This window comes from Hemiscyllium ocellatum, chromosome 7 (genome assembly GCF_020745735.1).
Source record: "Hemiscyllium ocellatum isolate sHemOce1 chromosome 7, sHemOce1.pat.X.cur, whole genome shotgun sequence".
Lineage (NCBI taxonomy): Eukaryota > Metazoa > Chordata > Chondrichthyes > Orectolobiformes > Hemiscylliidae > Hemiscyllium > Hemiscyllium ocellatum.
In genome coordinates this window covers 87,794,859-87,814,173 of record NC_083407.1, presented here as the reverse complement: position 1 = coordinate 87,814,173, position 19,315 = coordinate 87,794,859, and the positions used below count along the sequence as shown (strand labels likewise).

Below are 19,315 nucleotides of genomic sequence, written 5' to 3'. Positions count from 1 at the left end.
GTCCCTGTTTAATCGTTGCATCTATGAAAATCATGGAAACTGCTTTTATACACTGCCGGATTTACAGGATATCACCCTTTTGTCATGGAAATCAAATCAAAATATCGAGTCAGTCATTTCGAATCCAGCAAACTTTCTAGAAAATCTGATGGGATAATAAAATAACTAGAGCGTGAATTCCCCTTAACCGTTTGTTCAGTCCATTGGACTATTGTTATGGATAAATTTACCAGCTTTGCTGAATCAGTCAAATAAAAGCATGCCGACAATCCAGGATAAGAATAATTGGAGCAATTTGTTTCAATCAAGCTGCTGATCAAAAACAAAACTCTGAACAGATGTCTTGGTAAACTCTTCAGTAAAAATTCCATCAATAAAACTCATGATTTCAATCTCTAGTTGGTCTGTAGGGAGCTGCTTGTTTTCCGCAAAGAAAAAAATTGGTCTTGGAGACCTGGACGGGTTGGGGGGGGGGGGGGGGGGGGGGGGAGTTTAGCTTATTATCATGAACTGCAAAAATCTGAAAAAATTTATTGCAAATTGTTTGTTGTATTTATCATAGGGACGTTGTAAAGACAATCTATTAAACGTTGCATCATCCTGATAAATAACAAGTACTGTGTTCATTCCTGAATGGGACAGGGTCAAGCTTAGTAGCAGTAGAACAAGAACCTTGATAAATACTGAAAGACAGTGTAATTATATTTCATAAGAAAGTCAACAGCTTCAAGAAAGGGGGAAAACAAAACACAGATGCGGAATAAATAGTGGCTTTTGTCAGGTTAGTTCTTATATTATGTTAAAGCTAGTGATCAAAATAGATTCTTGCCTTTTATTTTGCAGATCCTTAATTTATTTTCTGACTTCAGACAGTGCCCAGTTGACAAAGACTTGTGGTAATTGTGCTACATCTATTTGTTCTTACGAATTAACTATCCTTAACCAACTTCTTGTGTCTGATGTGTTTTAAATGGAATATTATTAAACATTAAGGTATATAAGGGATAAAGGAATGAATGGACTAAGATTAGGGTCAATCAAGGACAGTCGTGGGAAATTTGAGCTTGGAGTCAGAGGAGATAGACAAGTGCTAAATTAATATTTTTCATCAGTATTCACACTGGAAAAAGACAATGCTGTCAAATAAATACTGATAAATAGGCTACTAGACTAGATGGGATTTTGGTTCATGTGGAGGTGGTGTTAGCAATTCTGGCAAGTGTGAAAATAGATAAGTCCCCTGGGCCGGATGGGATTTATCCTAGGATTCTCTGGGAAGCCCTGGAGGAGATTGCCAAGCCTTTGGCTTTGATATTTATGTGGTCAATGTCTACAGGAATAGTACCAGAAGACTGGAGCAAATGTTGTTCCCTTGTTCAAGAAGAGGAGTAGAGACAACCCAGGTAATTATAGACCAGTGAACCTTACTTCAATTTTGGATAAAGTGTTGGAAAAGGTTATAAGAGATGGGATTTATAATCATCTCGATCGGAATAGGTTGATTAGGGATAGTCAACACGGTTTTGATAATGGTAGATTGTGCCTCACAAACCTCATTGAGCTCTTTGAGGGTGGATGAGGGTAAAGAGGTTGATGTGGTGTATATGGATTTCAGTAAGGCATTTGATAAGGTTCCTCACGGTAGGCTCCTGCACAAAATACAGAGGCATGGGATTAAGGGCGATTTAGCGGTTTGAATTAGAGATTGGCTAACTGAAACAAGACTGAGTGGTGTTTGATAGGAAATATTCATCCTGGAGTTCAGTTACTAGTGGTGGACCGCAAGGATCTGTTTTGGGTCCATTGCTGTTTGTCATTTTTATAAACAACCTGGATGAGAACATGGAAGGATGGGTTAGTATATTTGCAGACAACACTAAGGTTAGTACAGTTGTGGCAAATGGAATTTAATGCAGAAAAGTGAGGTGATCCACTTTGGAAGGAGTAACAGGAATGCAGAGTATTGGGCGAATGGTAAGATTCTTGGGTAGTGTAAATGAGCAAAGAGATCTCAGTGTCCATGTACATAGATCCCTCAAATCTACCACCCAGGTTGATAGGGCTGATAAGAAGGCATACGGTGTATTAGCTTTTATTAGTAGAGTGATCGAGTTTCAGAACCATGAGGTTATGCTGCAACTGTACAAACTCTGTTATGGCCGCACTTGGAGAATTGTGTGCAGTTCTGGTCACCTCATTATAGGAAGAATGTTCAGAGATTTCAAAAGGATTCAGAGATTTACTAGGATGTTGCCTGATATGGAAGGAAGGTCTTACGAGGAAAGGTTGAGGGACTTGAGGTTGTTTTTGTTAGAGAGAAGGAGGTTGAGAGATGACTTAATTGGACAGTAAGAGCCTTTTTCCAAGGCTGGTGATGGTTAGCACGAGGGGGCATAGCTTCAAATTGAGGGGTGAAAAATATAGGACATAGGTCAGAGGTAGTTTCTTTACTCAGAATAGTAGGGGCGTGGTTTGCACTGCCTGCAACAGTTTAGACTCACCAACTTTATGGGCATTTAAATGGTCATTGGATAGGCACATGGAATAGTCTAGGTTAGGATGGCTTCAGATTGGTTTCATAGGGCGGTGCAACATTGAGGGCCGAAGGGCCTGTACTACACTGTAACTTTCTATTAAATCCGGTCACCAAGAAACAGAAAGTTCCTAAGCCACGAAAAATACTTGATTTGATGGTCAAAAAGCATACTCCTTTAAATGGTAACTCTATTTCATTCTTTCAATGTTCTAATGTATGCCTACCTCTTTAACACCCTTTATTCATCTGGCCCTCTGGAAGAGTGTATGTACCTGCTAATGTTCTATTCTTCGGCCTATTACTAATACAATTTACAGAATGCACACATAAAATTTTAGTATTCCCTGATATTATTGGAGGAATTTAGATTTCTGATAATATAAGCAGTGAACTGGGGATAGGGAGGAAAAAGAAGGTAGTTGTCTTTTAAATGAAGATAGTATGATTGGATATTCACCATTTTATCATTCCAGCCTCTTATTACTATGTTGCACAACATTTCTGTGTCCATAAACCATTGTGTATTCCCTCTGCCACATATTTTATGGATTAGTTGTAACAATATTTCATAGATGTTCTGTCAAGAAACTAAAAAGAAAAAGAGTAGCTCCTGTAGCCCCTCTATAGAATAATTGGCATTGATCTCACCTTTTGCAATTAAGAACTTGAACACATCTTCCCAGGATTTTGTATACGAAACATGACAGCTTGCCTACACTCATGCCCTACATAACAATTAATTTACAATAAGTGAGAGCTTATCCACTTGGATAACAAAAACTAGAAAGCAAACTACTACCTGAAAGGCGAAAGATTGGAAAAGGGGGAGAAAGTTTAATGACATATGGGTGTCCTTGTATACCAGTTGCTGAAAGTAAGCATGCAATTGAAACAGGTGGTGAAGGCACTGAATTGTATGTTGGCCTTCATAGCACAGGGTTCAAGTACAGAAGCCTTGAACTTCTGTATACTTTGTGCATTTGCACAGGGCCTTGGTGAGAACACATCTGCATTATAGTGTGCAGTTTTGATCCATTTAAGATGTGCTGCTCTAGAGACAGTGCAATGAAAGTTTACCAGACTAATTCCTGGGATGGCAGGAGTGACTTATGAATTTATGTAGCTGCAGGGAAATGCCAATTGAAGACAAATACCTCCCTCTACTGAAACATTTAATAGTACTCTATGGACTGTGTTTGGCTCTCCTTAGCTGACCAATACCACTTGCAGAAAATGTATGAGAAAATCATATGCTCTCAGGGAGATGGAAATAGCTTAAAATCAAAACAAAATTATCAAGTATTAACTTCACAATTTAAAAAAAATCCTACAACTTTCCTAAAATAGAAAAAGTTGTTTAAAAATGAACAAAAATATTTTTAAATCAATAGCAATGTTTAATATAATGCACAATAAACCAAAGGAACATAATACAGTTGGGATTCAACATTTTAGTTGTTGAAATGATAAATTTATTATCCAATTAGCAATAAAGGATTTTTTTCATATTATTCCATACTGTTTACAGAATGTTACTCATCATGGATAATACAAATATTCCCAAAAGTGGCAAAATCACTGCAACAAATCAACAGTTACACTTTAATACCTCCGGAAAGTGGATGTCATGTTTAAATCAAAGATAATTACTGAACAATTTTGATTTTCACAATCTTTAATTTCAAAGGTGTTTCCTCTGTTGGATCAGCAACTTTAAATCACTTATTGTAGTAAGAGAGTTTGGAGTGATAAATCATTTGAGATCTTAAATCACTTGGACTTAAAACAAAAAAGACAAACACAAGGTGGAACTGAAAGCTTTTATTCAGCCCAAAAACTCTTTTAAAACAATTCATTTGTGGGATGTGGGCATTGCTGGCTAAGCCAGCATTTCTTGTCTATCCCTCATTGCCCTTGAGAAGGTTAAGGAATTACATCTCAAAATTTCTTAAAGATCCCAATCGTGTCAGAACACAGTTAAAGCTTTTGAACCTGACAACAGAAATGAGAAAGAGATTTTGTTTTGGGAGGTTGAAGGCTGGTGATGGTAGAAGATAAGAGAGACACACACATCTCAAATAGGGATTATTTCCCTATCTCTCTGGCTTTAAAGCTACATCCAGCGAGGGGTCAAGCTCCTTGTATGGAAAATGAATTTTCATTCAGGCCAAGTATAATACTATATTGCATGAATCTCTTAAAAAACACATTGGTTTTAGGAACAAAAGTGAAACGTATCATAAACAATCTAATTATAAGACTGTCCCAGTTGACCCAGTTACAAAACTTAATGTAAAACTATTTGAAATACAATAATGGCACTAATGTCTCAAATGTGCACCAAAAATATATTGTATTACATCTTTGTGAAATGTGTAGTTTAACCGCAATTGAAATGACAAAGATCTACAAAAATGTATATTTGAAAGACATGCAATAATAGGAGCTCACATTTGTTTCAATTATAGCAATGAGTATAATCACCCAAATAAATTCTTAATCTTCAACATGTAGTTTGTTTTGAGGAAGCAGGTGCTGGGATGAGACTGTCCAGTTGCTGACGATGTCCAGTTTGATCGAGCCATTCACAGAACTCCTGCTCCACTAGGTTTTGAAACAGCTTGCGTTGTTCTCTGGAAGGTAGAAATGAAAATATCAGCAAAATCCTGAAAACATTTTAAGCCTTCAACCAGTACAAATCCACTGACCAGAAAGAGAGAATCTGGTCAGTATCTGCCAGCTGAGCAACTGATCAACAAGAAAATCTCTTTGTTCTATTGTTTTTGCCCACCTGAAAATGTGAAGTTATACGTGAATCAAAATTAAAGTTGTGCTACCGTGTGGCTAGTCTTCAGAGATTAAGCATTTTATTGTTATCTTCCATCATGGAAAGAATAAAAAGTTAAAATATTTTCTCCAATTACTTAAAATAAATTCACACCTGCTTTCTAGTAGGAATGTAATTTGTTTCTGCTTTTGAATTTAATTCAATCTTTATTGTTAAAGTAGGTGGATGTACACTTAACATCCTTCAAACTTAACATACCAGAAACTCAATAGTTTCCCACCTTCACTATCATGTTGATGCAATGCGGTAGGCATACAAAATTCTATTGTCAGTATCCAAAGACCTCCCATTACAAATTTGATTATGCAGTTCCATGCCCTGTTAACACAGCACTTCTTTGGAGCGAATAACTTATTACAAGAATACAAGTATTTGATGCTTCATATAACTAGAGAGAGATAAACGATAGAATGGTTACCTGAGAATGATTACTAATTGAAATTAATGGAAGGGCCAGGAAGCTAGAACTAGAACAATGATAACAACGTTCTGAAGTTCGAAAAATTCTATATTTGTCTCATGGCATCAAAAATGCTGAGAGGTGGATGCTTATATGAAAAGATTAGACAACTGTGCCGTACAGATTGAGAAACTACAAATTTATCAGAATGTCTATAACTAGCATACATATTGTACTATACAACCCTCCTCTATTGGTAATATATACCTATGGTTTAAATCTTAAAATTAATCTTTGTACAGGAGATTTACCAAAAAATGACACTAATGAAACTAGGACCATTCCAAGGAGATGGGCTTTTCAGTCCACAGGTGGTATTTTACCAAAAGATCCATGATCATTCACCAATTTCACGTAAAATACAGCAAGTTCACTGTACAGCAGTCCCAAGTGGGAAAGCTAACCAACACTCTTATAGTTAATGACACTGCAGGCAACAGTGAAACCTTTCCTGATCCCAACTGAATCTGGCCTATTCCCTCCAGGTCAAGGGTGAATCTGAAATAGATTTCAGTGTGATGTTGCCACAATCGATATTCTGCTCTTTGTCAGAACTGAAAGGGTAATTGTATCACAGGATGCAGTGAACAAATAACTCCCCTGCATCTATCAAGCTACACTGATTTGGGGGTTTCAGTTCAATATCAATTTGCCATGAAATAGCTGACCTCAATTGGAATGACACATTAGATAATACAAGCAGCCTCACTGTCCCTAGGTGGCCAGGGAGGGCAGAAAAACAATGAGGATCCAACTCCTGATTGCCAGTGTGAACACCAAGTTAGAATATGGGTTAGTTCAGATGACCCTAATGGACAAAGATTCTTCAAGATCACTGTCTTAGATTAACATATGCAAAATGGTTCTCTAAGCAACAAATAGAGAAGTTCTTGCCATATATAAAATCATATCCAGCTAGGTTAATGCCTTCCAGAAAGGAGATGGAAGAAACAACAATCCCAGCATTTTGAGTATATATTTACTAACTTGCTAAGACCGGCCTCCTTAATAGTCTTCTGCCAATTCTGAATCTTCTGCTCTCTCTGTCTTACAGCTTTTTCATATTGTGGTGGTAGTCCTCCAGGGATCTCCATCGTATCCCCCTCTATTTCAAATGGGATCACAAAAGGATGAAATTCTTTGGGGGACAGCAGCTGATAGACGGTCATTTCATTGTTGTCCACACCAATGCATAATGGCTTATTCCAGTAATTGGGGATCGTAGCTATCCCTGTCCTTGCCATGTGATCCTCCAACATTGGATAGTAAGTATGGTATGGAGCAAATGTTAAGCTCATGTTTCCAGACATGATTAGAGGGTTGGTGGGCGTGAGACAGTGAAAAGTGCATGATGATGATGATGAGACTGAAAGTCTATGGCAGATAGCTATTACTTTCACATCATCACAGCTATGGATGTGGATGGTTGTTTGAACAGGACCGAGAACAAAGGTTGTATTTCGACAATTTTCAATACTGACAGACCTGCAATGAGAAAGCAATATTACATAAGGAAAATATACACACACAAAAATTCTTTATATATATTTACCTCACTTCAAACTTTATTTTCTTCTTCCCTTACTAAAGATCTGAATCCCTGCTTTATTGCACCATTTTTGTTGAGTTTGAGGAGGCAACTCAATCCAAGACCCTTACCAGTGCTGCCGTCTTAAGTAGTCAGTTGAAAGTTATGCGTTCCTGACAGAAAATGTTTGGACTCAATTATGTGCCTCCATCAGTCAAACCAGGTATCTGTGAGTCACAATAAGGGGAATCACAATGACAGGAGAAAGTGATGAAGAAGGGTTTATGCCTGAAACGTCGATTTTCCTGCTCCTTGGATGCTGCCTGACCTGCTGTGCTTTCCCAGCAACACACACTCAACTCGAATCACAACAACAGACACAGACCTAAACTGCTTGACTTCAAGCTGCAGCATGTTAGTACTTCACGGTGGCCTTGTCCCTTTCTATCGCTATCATCTTGCACTTACCAAACTGACCTCTTGAGCAGTCCCAAATTTAATAACTCTGCTATTCGTGGCAATATCTTCAGTTCCTATAGTTCAAAGCTCAGGAATTTCCTCTCTACCTTATTTCTTCCTGTATAACACTCCTTAAAGCCTCTCTTTGATCAAGCTTTTGGTCATCTGCCCTAAGATATCATGTGTCTCAGTGTCACAATTCATTTTACACTGATCTAGTGAATATGACAGGACATTTTTATACTTTAAAGACGCAATACAAATATAAATTGTTGCTGTTTAGATAGTCTACTTAAAATTAATAATTCTTGAAAACAAAGAAACAGTACAAAGTTCCCTACAGTAAAGTAGTAACAATACTGCCTGTAGTATAGTACATGACAGCGATTTTTTTGGAAAATGTATATCATTGAAACCTTACTAAAAATCAAAAAGAAAATCCAGAGTTTCACACTGAAATACACATATATAATACTCCAAGCAAAACCAAATACTCCAAGCTTTATTTTTAAATGTAAAACTAATACCAACTCCTCAACATTTTTCTTCTGTAAATGTAAATCTCACCTTAAAGGAGATAAGAGATATATATAGCAGTCATTGCAGCGATGAATTTTAACATGAGCTCCAACCAGTTGATCGGAGCTCTTAGCCAGGGTTTGCTTGTATACTTGTGTCATTACCACCACCTTGTGGCCTTTAGGTGCTGTATAAATATTGCATGCAATCTTTGCCCGTTTTGTCGTACCTTCAACTTAGAAGCAGAGAAAATAGTTCAGTAGTATTGTCTGAATTGTTAAAAGTCGAAATGTCAAAAGTCAGTGGCTGGCTGGAGCAAAACCATAAGAGCAAATTCAACAGCATAATCTAAATTACTGATCTAATAATTAAATCCACCATAAATGAGTTGAAATGAAACTGAGAAAACTTGCAAATTTAAACTTGTTTCTGAAATCGTGTGGTTATAATATAGTTATTCCAGCTAATTTGAGCATCATAACTCTCACTAAAGATTTCATAATTCCAAATCTTAAAATCAATAATATGTTGATTCCAGGTTGATTTAGTTGTCACCACTGAAGCAAAAAACGAATGATAATGAACCTGGCAATTCCAATAAATACAGAGACATTTTCTTTGAAATAGAAATTCATCTTATGTTGTAGGCTTCATTCAGAAAGCTTCCAATCTCCAATTTCCAATTTCCCTTGAAATTGCTGGTGAACTGCTGCTGTTAAAAGGTACCCCCACAGTACTGTTAAGTAGGCATCTACTCAGCAACAATGAAGGAAAGGGAAAGTTTATCAAAATCAAAATGGTGAGAGATTTAAAAAGGAACTTGGAATTGGTGGTGTTAAATACTTGGCATGTTTCTCCTTCTAAAAGCTAGGCCACAGGGTTGGGATGTGTTGACTTGTTGCAGTGTGTCATTTCGAGAGGCTGAAAGCCACCTTGTGGCCAGGAGGCAGGGCCTTCTGTTGAGGCCAGAAAGGCCTTTTGTTGGATGTAGGAATTCAGCCTACTGGGTCAGAGTGGGCTCATCAACCAGAGGAGGGCAAGGGTACAAGGAGAAGGCAACTACAGGGCAGTTTGAAGAGGATGGATCAAGCTTTGGAGGCGAGAGGAAACTGCAAGACATGTGCAGGCATCAAGTGAGAGTGGAGAATGCTAATGAGTGAGTTAGTGAAAAAGTACCCCTGAAAACCAAAAAGTAAACCTTGAAAAAAAACTTTCTAAACAATTCCTCTAAAAGCAAACAATATTTCGACCTTTGTAACATGATTGTAAATGAAGGATGAATGGTGCCTTTAGCCTCCTTCTATATTAAGGATTTCTTCTGTATAATTGAGCCTGTTCACATCAGATCTTGATGGACAGCTATCTTGCATCAGGGTTTTTATCTGTACCTTTCATAGCTTAAAATAATGCCAAATGAACCATTTATTCAGTAGGGCAGTTTTCCCTTCAAAGTTGAAAAGAAATTCTAATACCATGCCAATATGTAAGGTGACATAATGTTTGCCAAAACAATTCCAAAATTATTTCCTTCTAAACCTAAAATATTATTGTTTTCAACCTGCCTGCTACTCAAATAAATGCTGGTGATATGCATTTGACAGCTTTTGATATTGTTCAACTTATGTTTCATGCATCAATGACTCAAAGGACTCGATCTTAATTCAATCCAAATCCATTCACTTAGAGTAACACAGCTAAAATTGGACTTTACCAATTCAAAAAGGCAGATCAAAATTCATTAGCATAAACTGATAAAATATATTAATTGAGTCAACTTGGTCAACAAAAAACCTATCACCATAAACTAAAGTACAATGAGTATGAGAAGAAGTGCAGTGCTTAAATGATCAACTTTAGACAGTCCCAGTAATAAAATCCTTTTCCCCACCGATTGTACAAGCGGTCTCTTTTTGAAAGAGCAGGAAGGCTGTGCAAATGTTTAATATATTGGACAATGGACCATTTGGAAATCACAGATGCTAATTATCATCTTAAATGATATTTCCAATTTTCAGAGATGTTAAAGTGTGTTGGTGGGCAGAGGGCAGGAAATGCACCCATTAAGCCAAAAATAGTTTTAAAAAAAAGTCACTCCCATAAGCTTGCTTATCCTGTCACCAAATTCTTGAGAATGATCTCTTGTTTTCACTTCCTTAGTATGATGGTGTATATTAATGAGAGGGGGCAGGGAGTAAAGAGTTGAAAAATAGAATCCTGGCAGCCCTGAAAAAAACAGCAAGTGTTTTCAGGAACATGTAGCAAAACTCTTGTGGTATTTTTTGAATGCAGCAGCTATTTTTATGGGCAAATGAGGAGCTACATGAATTGTTACATGAGCTTCAGGAAAAAGAACAGAATCCACACTTACTATCTAGCTCCCAAATACCAACACCAATCTCATACACAAAACAGTGTTTTGGAAACAGTTCCTAATCATAAATATTTTTGATGTCGTGGACTATTTGAAATTCAGATTACAATGAGTTCTACAGCTTTTACTTTCAAGATGTAGTTAAGTTACCTTGCTGTGCCCACGCCAGTTTCTTCCCTTTTCGGAAGCAGACTGCAGTACCAAATGGATTTGGTCCCAGCACACTTCTCAACCAGCTCTGTAGTTTACGGAAACAGAACATCTTGGAGAGTCTGGAGTAGCCAGATGTGGCTAGAACCGGTTGCCAGAGAGCCACTTCGTGCACAGGATAAATGACTTCATTCTGACCAACACTTCCTTCAATGAGAAAGTTCAATGCTTTCACTGCTTCTACAGATATCATACTGTCATGGGTTGTGTTGTTTGAAGCAGTGAGTTGTTCAGGGTCTAGTAGAAGCTCCAGCAATTCTGACAAGTGGTTCAGAACAAATACTAGATGGTTGTGGTCATCCATATTCTGGATTGTACAAAGACAAAATGCCAATTTTCAGTAATTTATTATGAAAGATTGAGTACTGAAATATTTATGCAATATAAATAAACAAGTCAAATATTTTAGTAAAAATCTAGCAATAGAAATTATCACTGGTTACAGCTGAAAAAACATTTCATTTGTTAAATTATAATCAAGTAATTTGGTGCAGCTCAATTTATATTGGAACTTTAAAAAAGCTGTAAAGATCGATAGATCTAGCTCAAAGAAAATTAGGATTATTTTTAGACCAATTACCATACTGAATAGAATAAATTGAGTAACAGGCCAGTGGCACCAGACATGAAAGTACTTTTCTGACTTTAAGTAACATTGAAAAATTCAAATATCTATTTCCAAGGAGAGATATTTTCCACCTCAATGACTAGAAAAAAACCAGTTCAAATGTATTATGTTGATGTATACCCAGTGAGTGTTTCATTAGACATGACATTACGCGCCAAAATTAGGTTTCACATTGTGAGGGTGGAATAGAAATTAAAATTGACAATAAGACAGAAAGCAAGGGTACTTTTAAATATGCAGATTTTCTAATCAAATGCTATCATAAGTAGAGTGTTCAAGAAGTTTTGTTATTTCCTGTTTTTGCTTCTTTTAACTACTCATTAGTAATCTGAATGAAAACATTGGGCACTCAATTATAAACACAAACAGAAATTGATAGAAAAACTCAGTGGGTCTGGCAGCATTTGTAAAGCAGAGTTAACGTTTTGGTCCAGTTACCCTTCTTCAGAACACAATAATTGCCAAAAATACTTATACCAAATTATACAGAAAATCAAGAAAAAAAGAATTAAGAAAAATTCGAAAAGCCTGGAGATATATTTTTGTAAACAGCTTCCAATATAAGTTAATAACTTCATTTTTGGTTAAGTGCACTTAATTGGGAGCATAGAACATAATGCGGGTGGGTATTGTTTAAAATGAGAGTGAAAGCTATGACAGTAATCACTGTGCTTCATCAAATCTTCTCAGGCTTGGCTGAGTCTCATTTATTTATCTGTCGGAAAATAGAGTCTATAACATTGGGGCATTGAGATAAAAACTGCAGATGCTGGAATACAGATTCTGGATTAGAGTGGTGCTGGAAAAAAACAGCAATTCAGAGAGCATCCTGCTCCACTGGGGCATTGATAATGAGTAATAATGACTAGTAATCCAGATACTAAGGTAATGTTCTGGGGAGCCATGTGCAAAAGGTGGTGCAATTAAAAAAAACACAGAATTTAAAATCTAATGATCGTAATTGTCAATTGTCATAAAAACTCATCTAACTAAAGACCATTTGGGAATGATTAAGAAGTCTGGCCTACGTGTGACTCTACACCCACAGCAATGTGGTTAACTCTTAAATGCCCTGTGAAATAGTCGAACAAACCACTTCAAAGAAACCACAATGAGGTCACTTAAAATGTCTCAAAAAGGAATGAAATCAGACAGACAACCTGGAAACAACAAACACTGCAAAGTCTTCCTTAGAAACATTTGGGGCTGCTCACAGACTAGTCAAGCAACAACCTGACATAGTATTTCTCATGGAATCATATGTTATATCATTGTTGCATCATACCATTGGCTCAGACAATGTCCCAACAAACACCATTGCCTTCCTTGTCCCATCAGGAATACAGACAGAACAGAATTGGTGGCACAGTGGCATACAGTTGGAAAGGAGTTGCTTTAGGAATCTTTGATATTCACTCCAAACCTCATGACATCTAAAAGCACTGGGTCAAACATGAGCAAGCAAACTTCAGTCTGATTACCTTGCACAGTCCTCTGCAGCTGATGAAGCACTGTTCAAAGTTGAATACCACTTGGATGGAAAACCAAGTGGCAAGGGTGACAAAATGTAGTTTGGGTGGTGAACTTCAATGGTCACTAACAAGAGTGGTTCAACAGCGGTACTGCTAACAGAGCTTGTCAAGTCTTAAAGCATACAGCTACTAGACTGGGTCTACGGCAGGTAGCAAAGGAGCCAACAACAGGGAAACGTAGCTGACATTCATCCTATCCTCACCAATCTGCCTGTCCATGACAGTATCAGTAAGAGCCAAACCATCAATAACCATGAGACAGTCTTTGTGGAGACAAAATCCCATCTTCACAATGAGGATTCCGTCCACTTGGTGTGTAGTACTAGCATCATGCAAAAATAGGCTAAATTTTGAACAGATGTAGTAACTCAAGACAGGGTATATGTGGCACTGTAGGCCATTGAAAGCAGCAGGATTGTACTCAAACACAACCTGGAATCTCATGGCTCAGTATACCCACTCTACCATTACCAACAAGCCAGGCGATGAACCCTAATTCAATGAAGCTACAAGAAAACTAAGCAAGGGGCAGTACCAAATACTCCTAAAAATGAGGTATCAACCTGGTATAGGTACAACACAGGACTGCTGGCATGCCAGACAGCATAAGCAGCAAGAGACAGTCAGGGCTAAGTGATTCCACAATCAACGGATCAGATCTAAGCTCTGCAGTTCTAATACATCCAGTTGCGAGTAGTGGTTGATGATTAAGCGATTCACTGGAGGAGGAAGGTCCATAAACATCCCCATCTTCAAGATGGGGGAGCCAACACTTCAGTGCAAAAGACTGAAGCATTTACAACAATCTTCAGCCAGAAGTGCCAAGCCAATGATCAGTTATAACCTACTCTGGAGGTTCTCAGCTTTACAGATGCCTGTCTTCAGCCAATTTCAACTTCCTCCATGAAACAGCAAGAAATTGTTGAAAGCAGAACTGCAGAGGCTATGGGGTCCATCAGTCTATTCCAGCAATAGTACTGAAGACAAACCTCGAGTCAGTCACTGTTTCAGTACAGCAACAACATTGTCAACTATTGGACAAATGTGGAAAACTGGCCTTGTACTCAAAAAACAGGACAAATCCAATTCAGCCAAGGACCACCCCATCTGTTCACTCAATCATCCATAAAAAGTGATTGATGGGATCATGAACTGTGCTATCAAACAATCTTATTTGGCAATAACTTACTCACTCGTGTTCAGTTTGAGTTCTGCCAAGTGTACCAAGTGTACCTTTCTCATGTCCTCATTAGAGTTTTTGGTCAAAGACTGGCAAAAAAGCTTAAATTCAGAGGTGAGGATAGAGTGATTGCTCTTGACATCAAGGTTGCATTTATCTGAGTGGCATCAGGGAGCCTAGCAAAACCAAGAACCATTTGGAATCAGGGTGAAACTGATTGAAATCATACCTAGCACCTAAAGGAATGGTTCTGGTTGCTGGAGGTCAGTCATTTCAGTTCTTGGACATCTCTGCAGAAGTTCCTCAGGGTAATATCCTAGGCCTAGCCAACTTTCGCTGCTTCAAAGACTCTCCCTCCATCATAAAAGGTCAGACATTTGCTGAAGACTGCACAACATTCGGCGTCGTTTGTGATTCCTCAGACACTGAAGCAGTCCATTTCTGAATACAATGAGACCTCGATAAAATTCAGGTTTGGGCAAACATGTGGCAAGTAACATTCATGCCAAACAATGAAAGAGCATGATCATCTCCAGGGAGAGAGAATCTAACCATCAGCCTTTGAAATTCAATGACATTATCACAACTGAATCCCCCACTATCAACATTCTAGAAGCTAGCAATAATGAACTGGACTAGCAATAAAAAAATACAGTGGCTACAGTAATTGGTCAGAGACTGGCATCTTGGAGTGGTTAACTCACCTCCTGACTCCCTGAAGCCTATCTATAAACTGCAAAGCACAAGTCAGGAGTGGATGACTGGATGTCAACTTGCCTGGAAGACAGCAGCTCCATCAGCACTAGAGAAGCTTGACACCATTCAGGACAAAGCAACCCACATGATTAGCTCAAATCCACACTCACTTCAGCGACTCCTAGCATACAGCAGCAGCAGTGTGCACTACCTACAAAATGCACTGCAGGAATTCAAAGCTCTTTGGACAGCCCCTTCTAAACCCATGACCACTATTATCTAGAAGAACACGGGAGCAGACACATGGGAAAACCACCAATGCAAGTTTTCCTTCAAGCCACTCACCATCCTGACTTGGAAATGCATTGCCATTCTTTGAGTGACTCTAGGTCAAAATCCTGTAACTTCCTCCCTAACATTGTGTGTGTCCCTATACACTAAATAGGCTGCAGCGGTTCAAAAAGACAGCACACCACTTTTCAAGGGTAACTAGGAAAGGCAATAACTGCTGCCTCCCAGCCAGCATACCTACATCCCAAGAATAAATAAAATAAAAATTAGGACCATGATAATAGCAATAGGTTTTTAAAAGAATTTCTTTAATTTAGTGTCCGATTTTGTTGGATTGAGTAAATTTTCAATAAATAAAATTATTGGCGAATTAGCAAATAGGGAACTAAATTATATTTTGTTTGAGTATGTTAACTGCAAACACTGTGTAAGGAAAAATGTCATTTGGCCCAGGTAAAAACTATGGTCATTTGTTTATGATGTGAAATTAGACTAAAAAAAATGAAAGTGCTTTTGAAATCTGTGCAACTTTTACTCCAAGACACAACTGTGTGTTAAAATGTTTTGTTTTGTAACTTGGTAAGTGTACAACAGGCCTATGTATATTAGATGTATATAGTTATTTGAAGCTTAAATTTGTTTTAGGCATCTATAATTGTTGTGGAGTCACATGCAGTTCTTCTGGTTAAAGGATATTGATAGGTTTTGAAGAACATTCTGACATATGAGTTGGGACATCTGAGCTGGGAGGTGGCACTGCGTGTTCTAAGCCGGGTCAAAATCTTGGAATTCCCTCCCTAATTCCTGCCATTGTGGGTCTATTTACAGAAGATGGACTGCAGCGGTTCATGAAAGCAGCTCACTTCTCTCGAGGCAACTAGGGATGGGCAATAAATGTTGATCAGCCAGCAACGCCCACATCCCATGAATGAATTTTAAAGAAGGCAGACATATACACTGTTCTACCAGTGTGACCTTATCCTGCAGAAGTTTATGAAGTTAGCAAGCTAGGAGAAAGAAGCTGTTAGAAAATCATCTAACGTTCTGGGCGGCACGGTGGCACAGTGGTTAGCACTGCTGCCTCACAGCGCCTGTAGACCCGGGTTCAATTCCCGACTCAGGCGACTGACTGTGTGGAGTTTGCACGTTCTCCCCGTGTCTGCGTGGGTTTCCTCCGGGTGCTCCGGTTTCCTCCCACAGTCCAAAGATGTGCGGGTCAGGTGAATTGGCCATGCTAAATTGCCCGTAGTGTTAGGTAAGGGGTAAATGTAGGGGTATGGGTGGGTTTCGCTTCGGCGGGTCGGTGTGGACTTGTTGGGCCGAAGGGCCTGTTTCCACACTGTAAGTCTAATCTAATCTAAAAGTGATTAGCATATCAAGAATGAAATCAGGTGACAGTGGGAAGTAATGGCACATTATTTTTAAAGAAACCAATGAGGAATGGGGCAGACATGCTTGCCAATTCAAAAATAACAGAGCTACACCAGTAAGTTAATGAAAAATTGGGGTCTCTCTGATCACGACCAGGACAAGAGGCTAGCAAGGATTAACAAGTGCTGCTTCTTAAGGATTTAATATACAAGGGAACACGGAAGACAGAAAGGAAACTTCAGTCAACAGAACAGAATGAGAAACATGGACAACTGGTATCATACTGGATCAACTGAAAACCACTGTTTTTATCAATTATTATTTATTTTGAACTTGTTACAGTAAATTTAATAAATTCTGTAAAACTTTATGAAATCTATTTGTACCTGAAATGGAAATTGTAACTAATCAGGACTAGCAAACTTTTAGATTGAGTTTGAGGGATCCAATTTAGAACTGTAATTGACATAAGGTTTTAAAATTGAAGTTTAAAGTGAACCTCAATATTTTTCATTCTGCCTCACCTACTTCATGAAGAATATTCTGAATTTATACTTACAGCAGAAGGAGGTAATTAGGTCCTAGCGGTGCAATATGTACAAACTTCAACCTGGAAGCACTGAATTATAAACAAATACCTGATGCAGCAAATGTGTGTTCATTAGAAAAATGTGGCGATTAAAGCAGTCTGATCTAGCTGTTTAGAAGCTTATAAAGATAAGATCAATGACTTGATTGAGATTATTAGGATAAGGCCTACCACATAAATGGAGGAACCATGGCAGAAACCAGATTTGGAAGTTTTATATTCTCAAAAATGACTATACCAATGGCACTGGATTCCAGACTGATTCTTTAAAAGATCCTTATGGTGGAAATAGATGAACTCCTGGAATAGGAAGCAGTTACAACACATGGAAGGCAAGTAATAGATCATTTTTGGACAATAATTAACAGGTCTGGCACATGTATGTGAATAATTAAGTTTTTTTTGATGAGGAAACTCAAATCAGCTATAGGAAGTGATAACAGGCAAGCACAATGGGCCTTATGACAGCTTCTGGGTCTTTTATACACAACAAAAAAAAGCTTAAAACTCAAAACACTCAGGAATTGAGTTAATGTTAAAAATCAATTTATTGGGGGGATCCAAGATGACGGCGACCCAGCAAGTCTGAGTCTATAGTGCTCTTCCCAAGACTTGGGTAAAGTGGGTCACCCAGTCCCACCACACTCACCAAATCATTCATAATAGCTGTTAACTTTAAATAGTTGCTTAGTATTACATTTAAATAGTTTAATATTTAGTAAAAACGACCAAAGGGAAGGGAACCCGCAGCTCTCAACAAGCAGGACCCCCTCCCCCACCCTCTTCAGCTGCAGCAGAGGCATCCACAGCCGCCCCGGGGGACTTACCTACGGTAACAAGCCTTGTGGAAATGATTACCAAGCTGGACGCGAAGATCGATGCCTTTATTGAGGAGTCCCGAAATCGCTGGGAATCACTCTCGGCCGCGCTGCAGAAGCACGGCCGAGACATCCGGGAACTCGAGCGCCGAGTCGGAGGGGCGGAGTTAAAGGCCGCGACCTCCGAGACTGCAGCTCAATCGGCCGCAGATCAGGTCCGGACTCTCGAGCAGCGAGTCCGGACCTTAGAAAATCATATTGACGACCTCGATAATCGAGGTCATCGAAAAAATATTCGGTTGCTGGGCCTTCCCGAATGGGAAGAGGAAGGTCGGCTTACAGCATTCCTGTAGCAGTGGCTGCCACAGCTTTTAAATCTGCATGCTGGATCAGGCCAGGTAAGGGTGGAATGGGCCTACCGGGTCACAATACGTGGGCCCGGCTCAAACCAGCACCCACGCCCGGTCCTGTTCCAGCTGCAAAGCTATAGGGAGAGGCAGATGCTCCTAGAAGCCTCAAGAAATCTTGGAAAAGATCCCCAAGCCACGATCTATAAAGGATCCAAGATCATGCTATTTCAGGACTTTTCCCCAGCTCTGGTCCGAAAGAGGAAGGCATTCGATGAGGTGAAGAAGCGTTTAAGGGACTTAAATACTCAGTACTCCTTACGCTATCCAGCGACGCTACGCTTTAACCACGAAGGATCCATATATAACTTCGGTTCACCAGAGAAGGCTAAGGAATTCTTGGACTCACTTAAATAAACTGTAAGAGATTGTGGATGTTGGTTTGCCTTTCCCCCCACTTCAGTCTATATCCCCCCCCCACCTTTTTTCACCTCATTGTTTAATATTATCATGGGGGGGGCGGGGAGAGTGATTTGATTTTCTCCACCCCCCCCCCCCCGCTTGGGTTTGTTTTCTTTTATTACTTTATGTATTATTGTAGGTATGTATGTATATATATGTTGGGGCGATTGGTTAATGTTGGTGGGGGAGGTGGTTACCTTACTCTATTTTACCTCTGTCTTTAGGACCGGGGTTGTTTTTCCCGTTATTTTGTATTATTATATCTAATTATTACTTGTTGAGATTGTAATTTTATAGTTATATATTTATATATGGTATTAACATTCCCAAATATATCCAGGTGTTGGTGTGGGCGGGGGTAGGGTGCTCACTGTTAACTCTAGCTTTGTATTATAGTCGAATTCTCCTCATTTTATTGAGGAGCACCTGGGTCAAGGGTGGGGCATTGGTTGGGAGAGGATAAGATGGAC

General features: G+C 38.9%; 1 protein-coding gene across 4 annotated transcripts in view; it reads right to left on the bottom strand.

Moving 5' to 3' along the window:
• Window positions 1-4,046: 4,046 nt before the first annotated feature.
• Window positions 4,047-19,315, bottom strand: part of tbccd1 (TBCC domain containing 1) — a 76,962-nt gene continuing 61,693 nt past the window's right edge. For all 4 annotated transcript variants that reach the window (XM_060827442.1, XM_060827444.1, XM_060827445.1 and 1 more), the window contains 4 exons: window positions 10,872-11,238; window positions 8,399-8,585; window positions 6,832-7,329; window positions 4,047-5,169 (listed from right to left, as the gene is read on the bottom strand). In XM_060827442.1, the coding sequence (XP_060683425.1) occupies window positions 5,040-5,169; window positions 6,832-7,329; window positions 8,399-8,585; window positions 10,872-11,238 (1,182 nt within the window). In that variant the 3' untranslated portion in view covers window positions 4,047-5,039. The remainder of the gene's footprint in view (window positions 5,170-6,831; window positions 7,330-8,398; window positions 8,586-10,871; window positions 11,239-19,315) is intronic.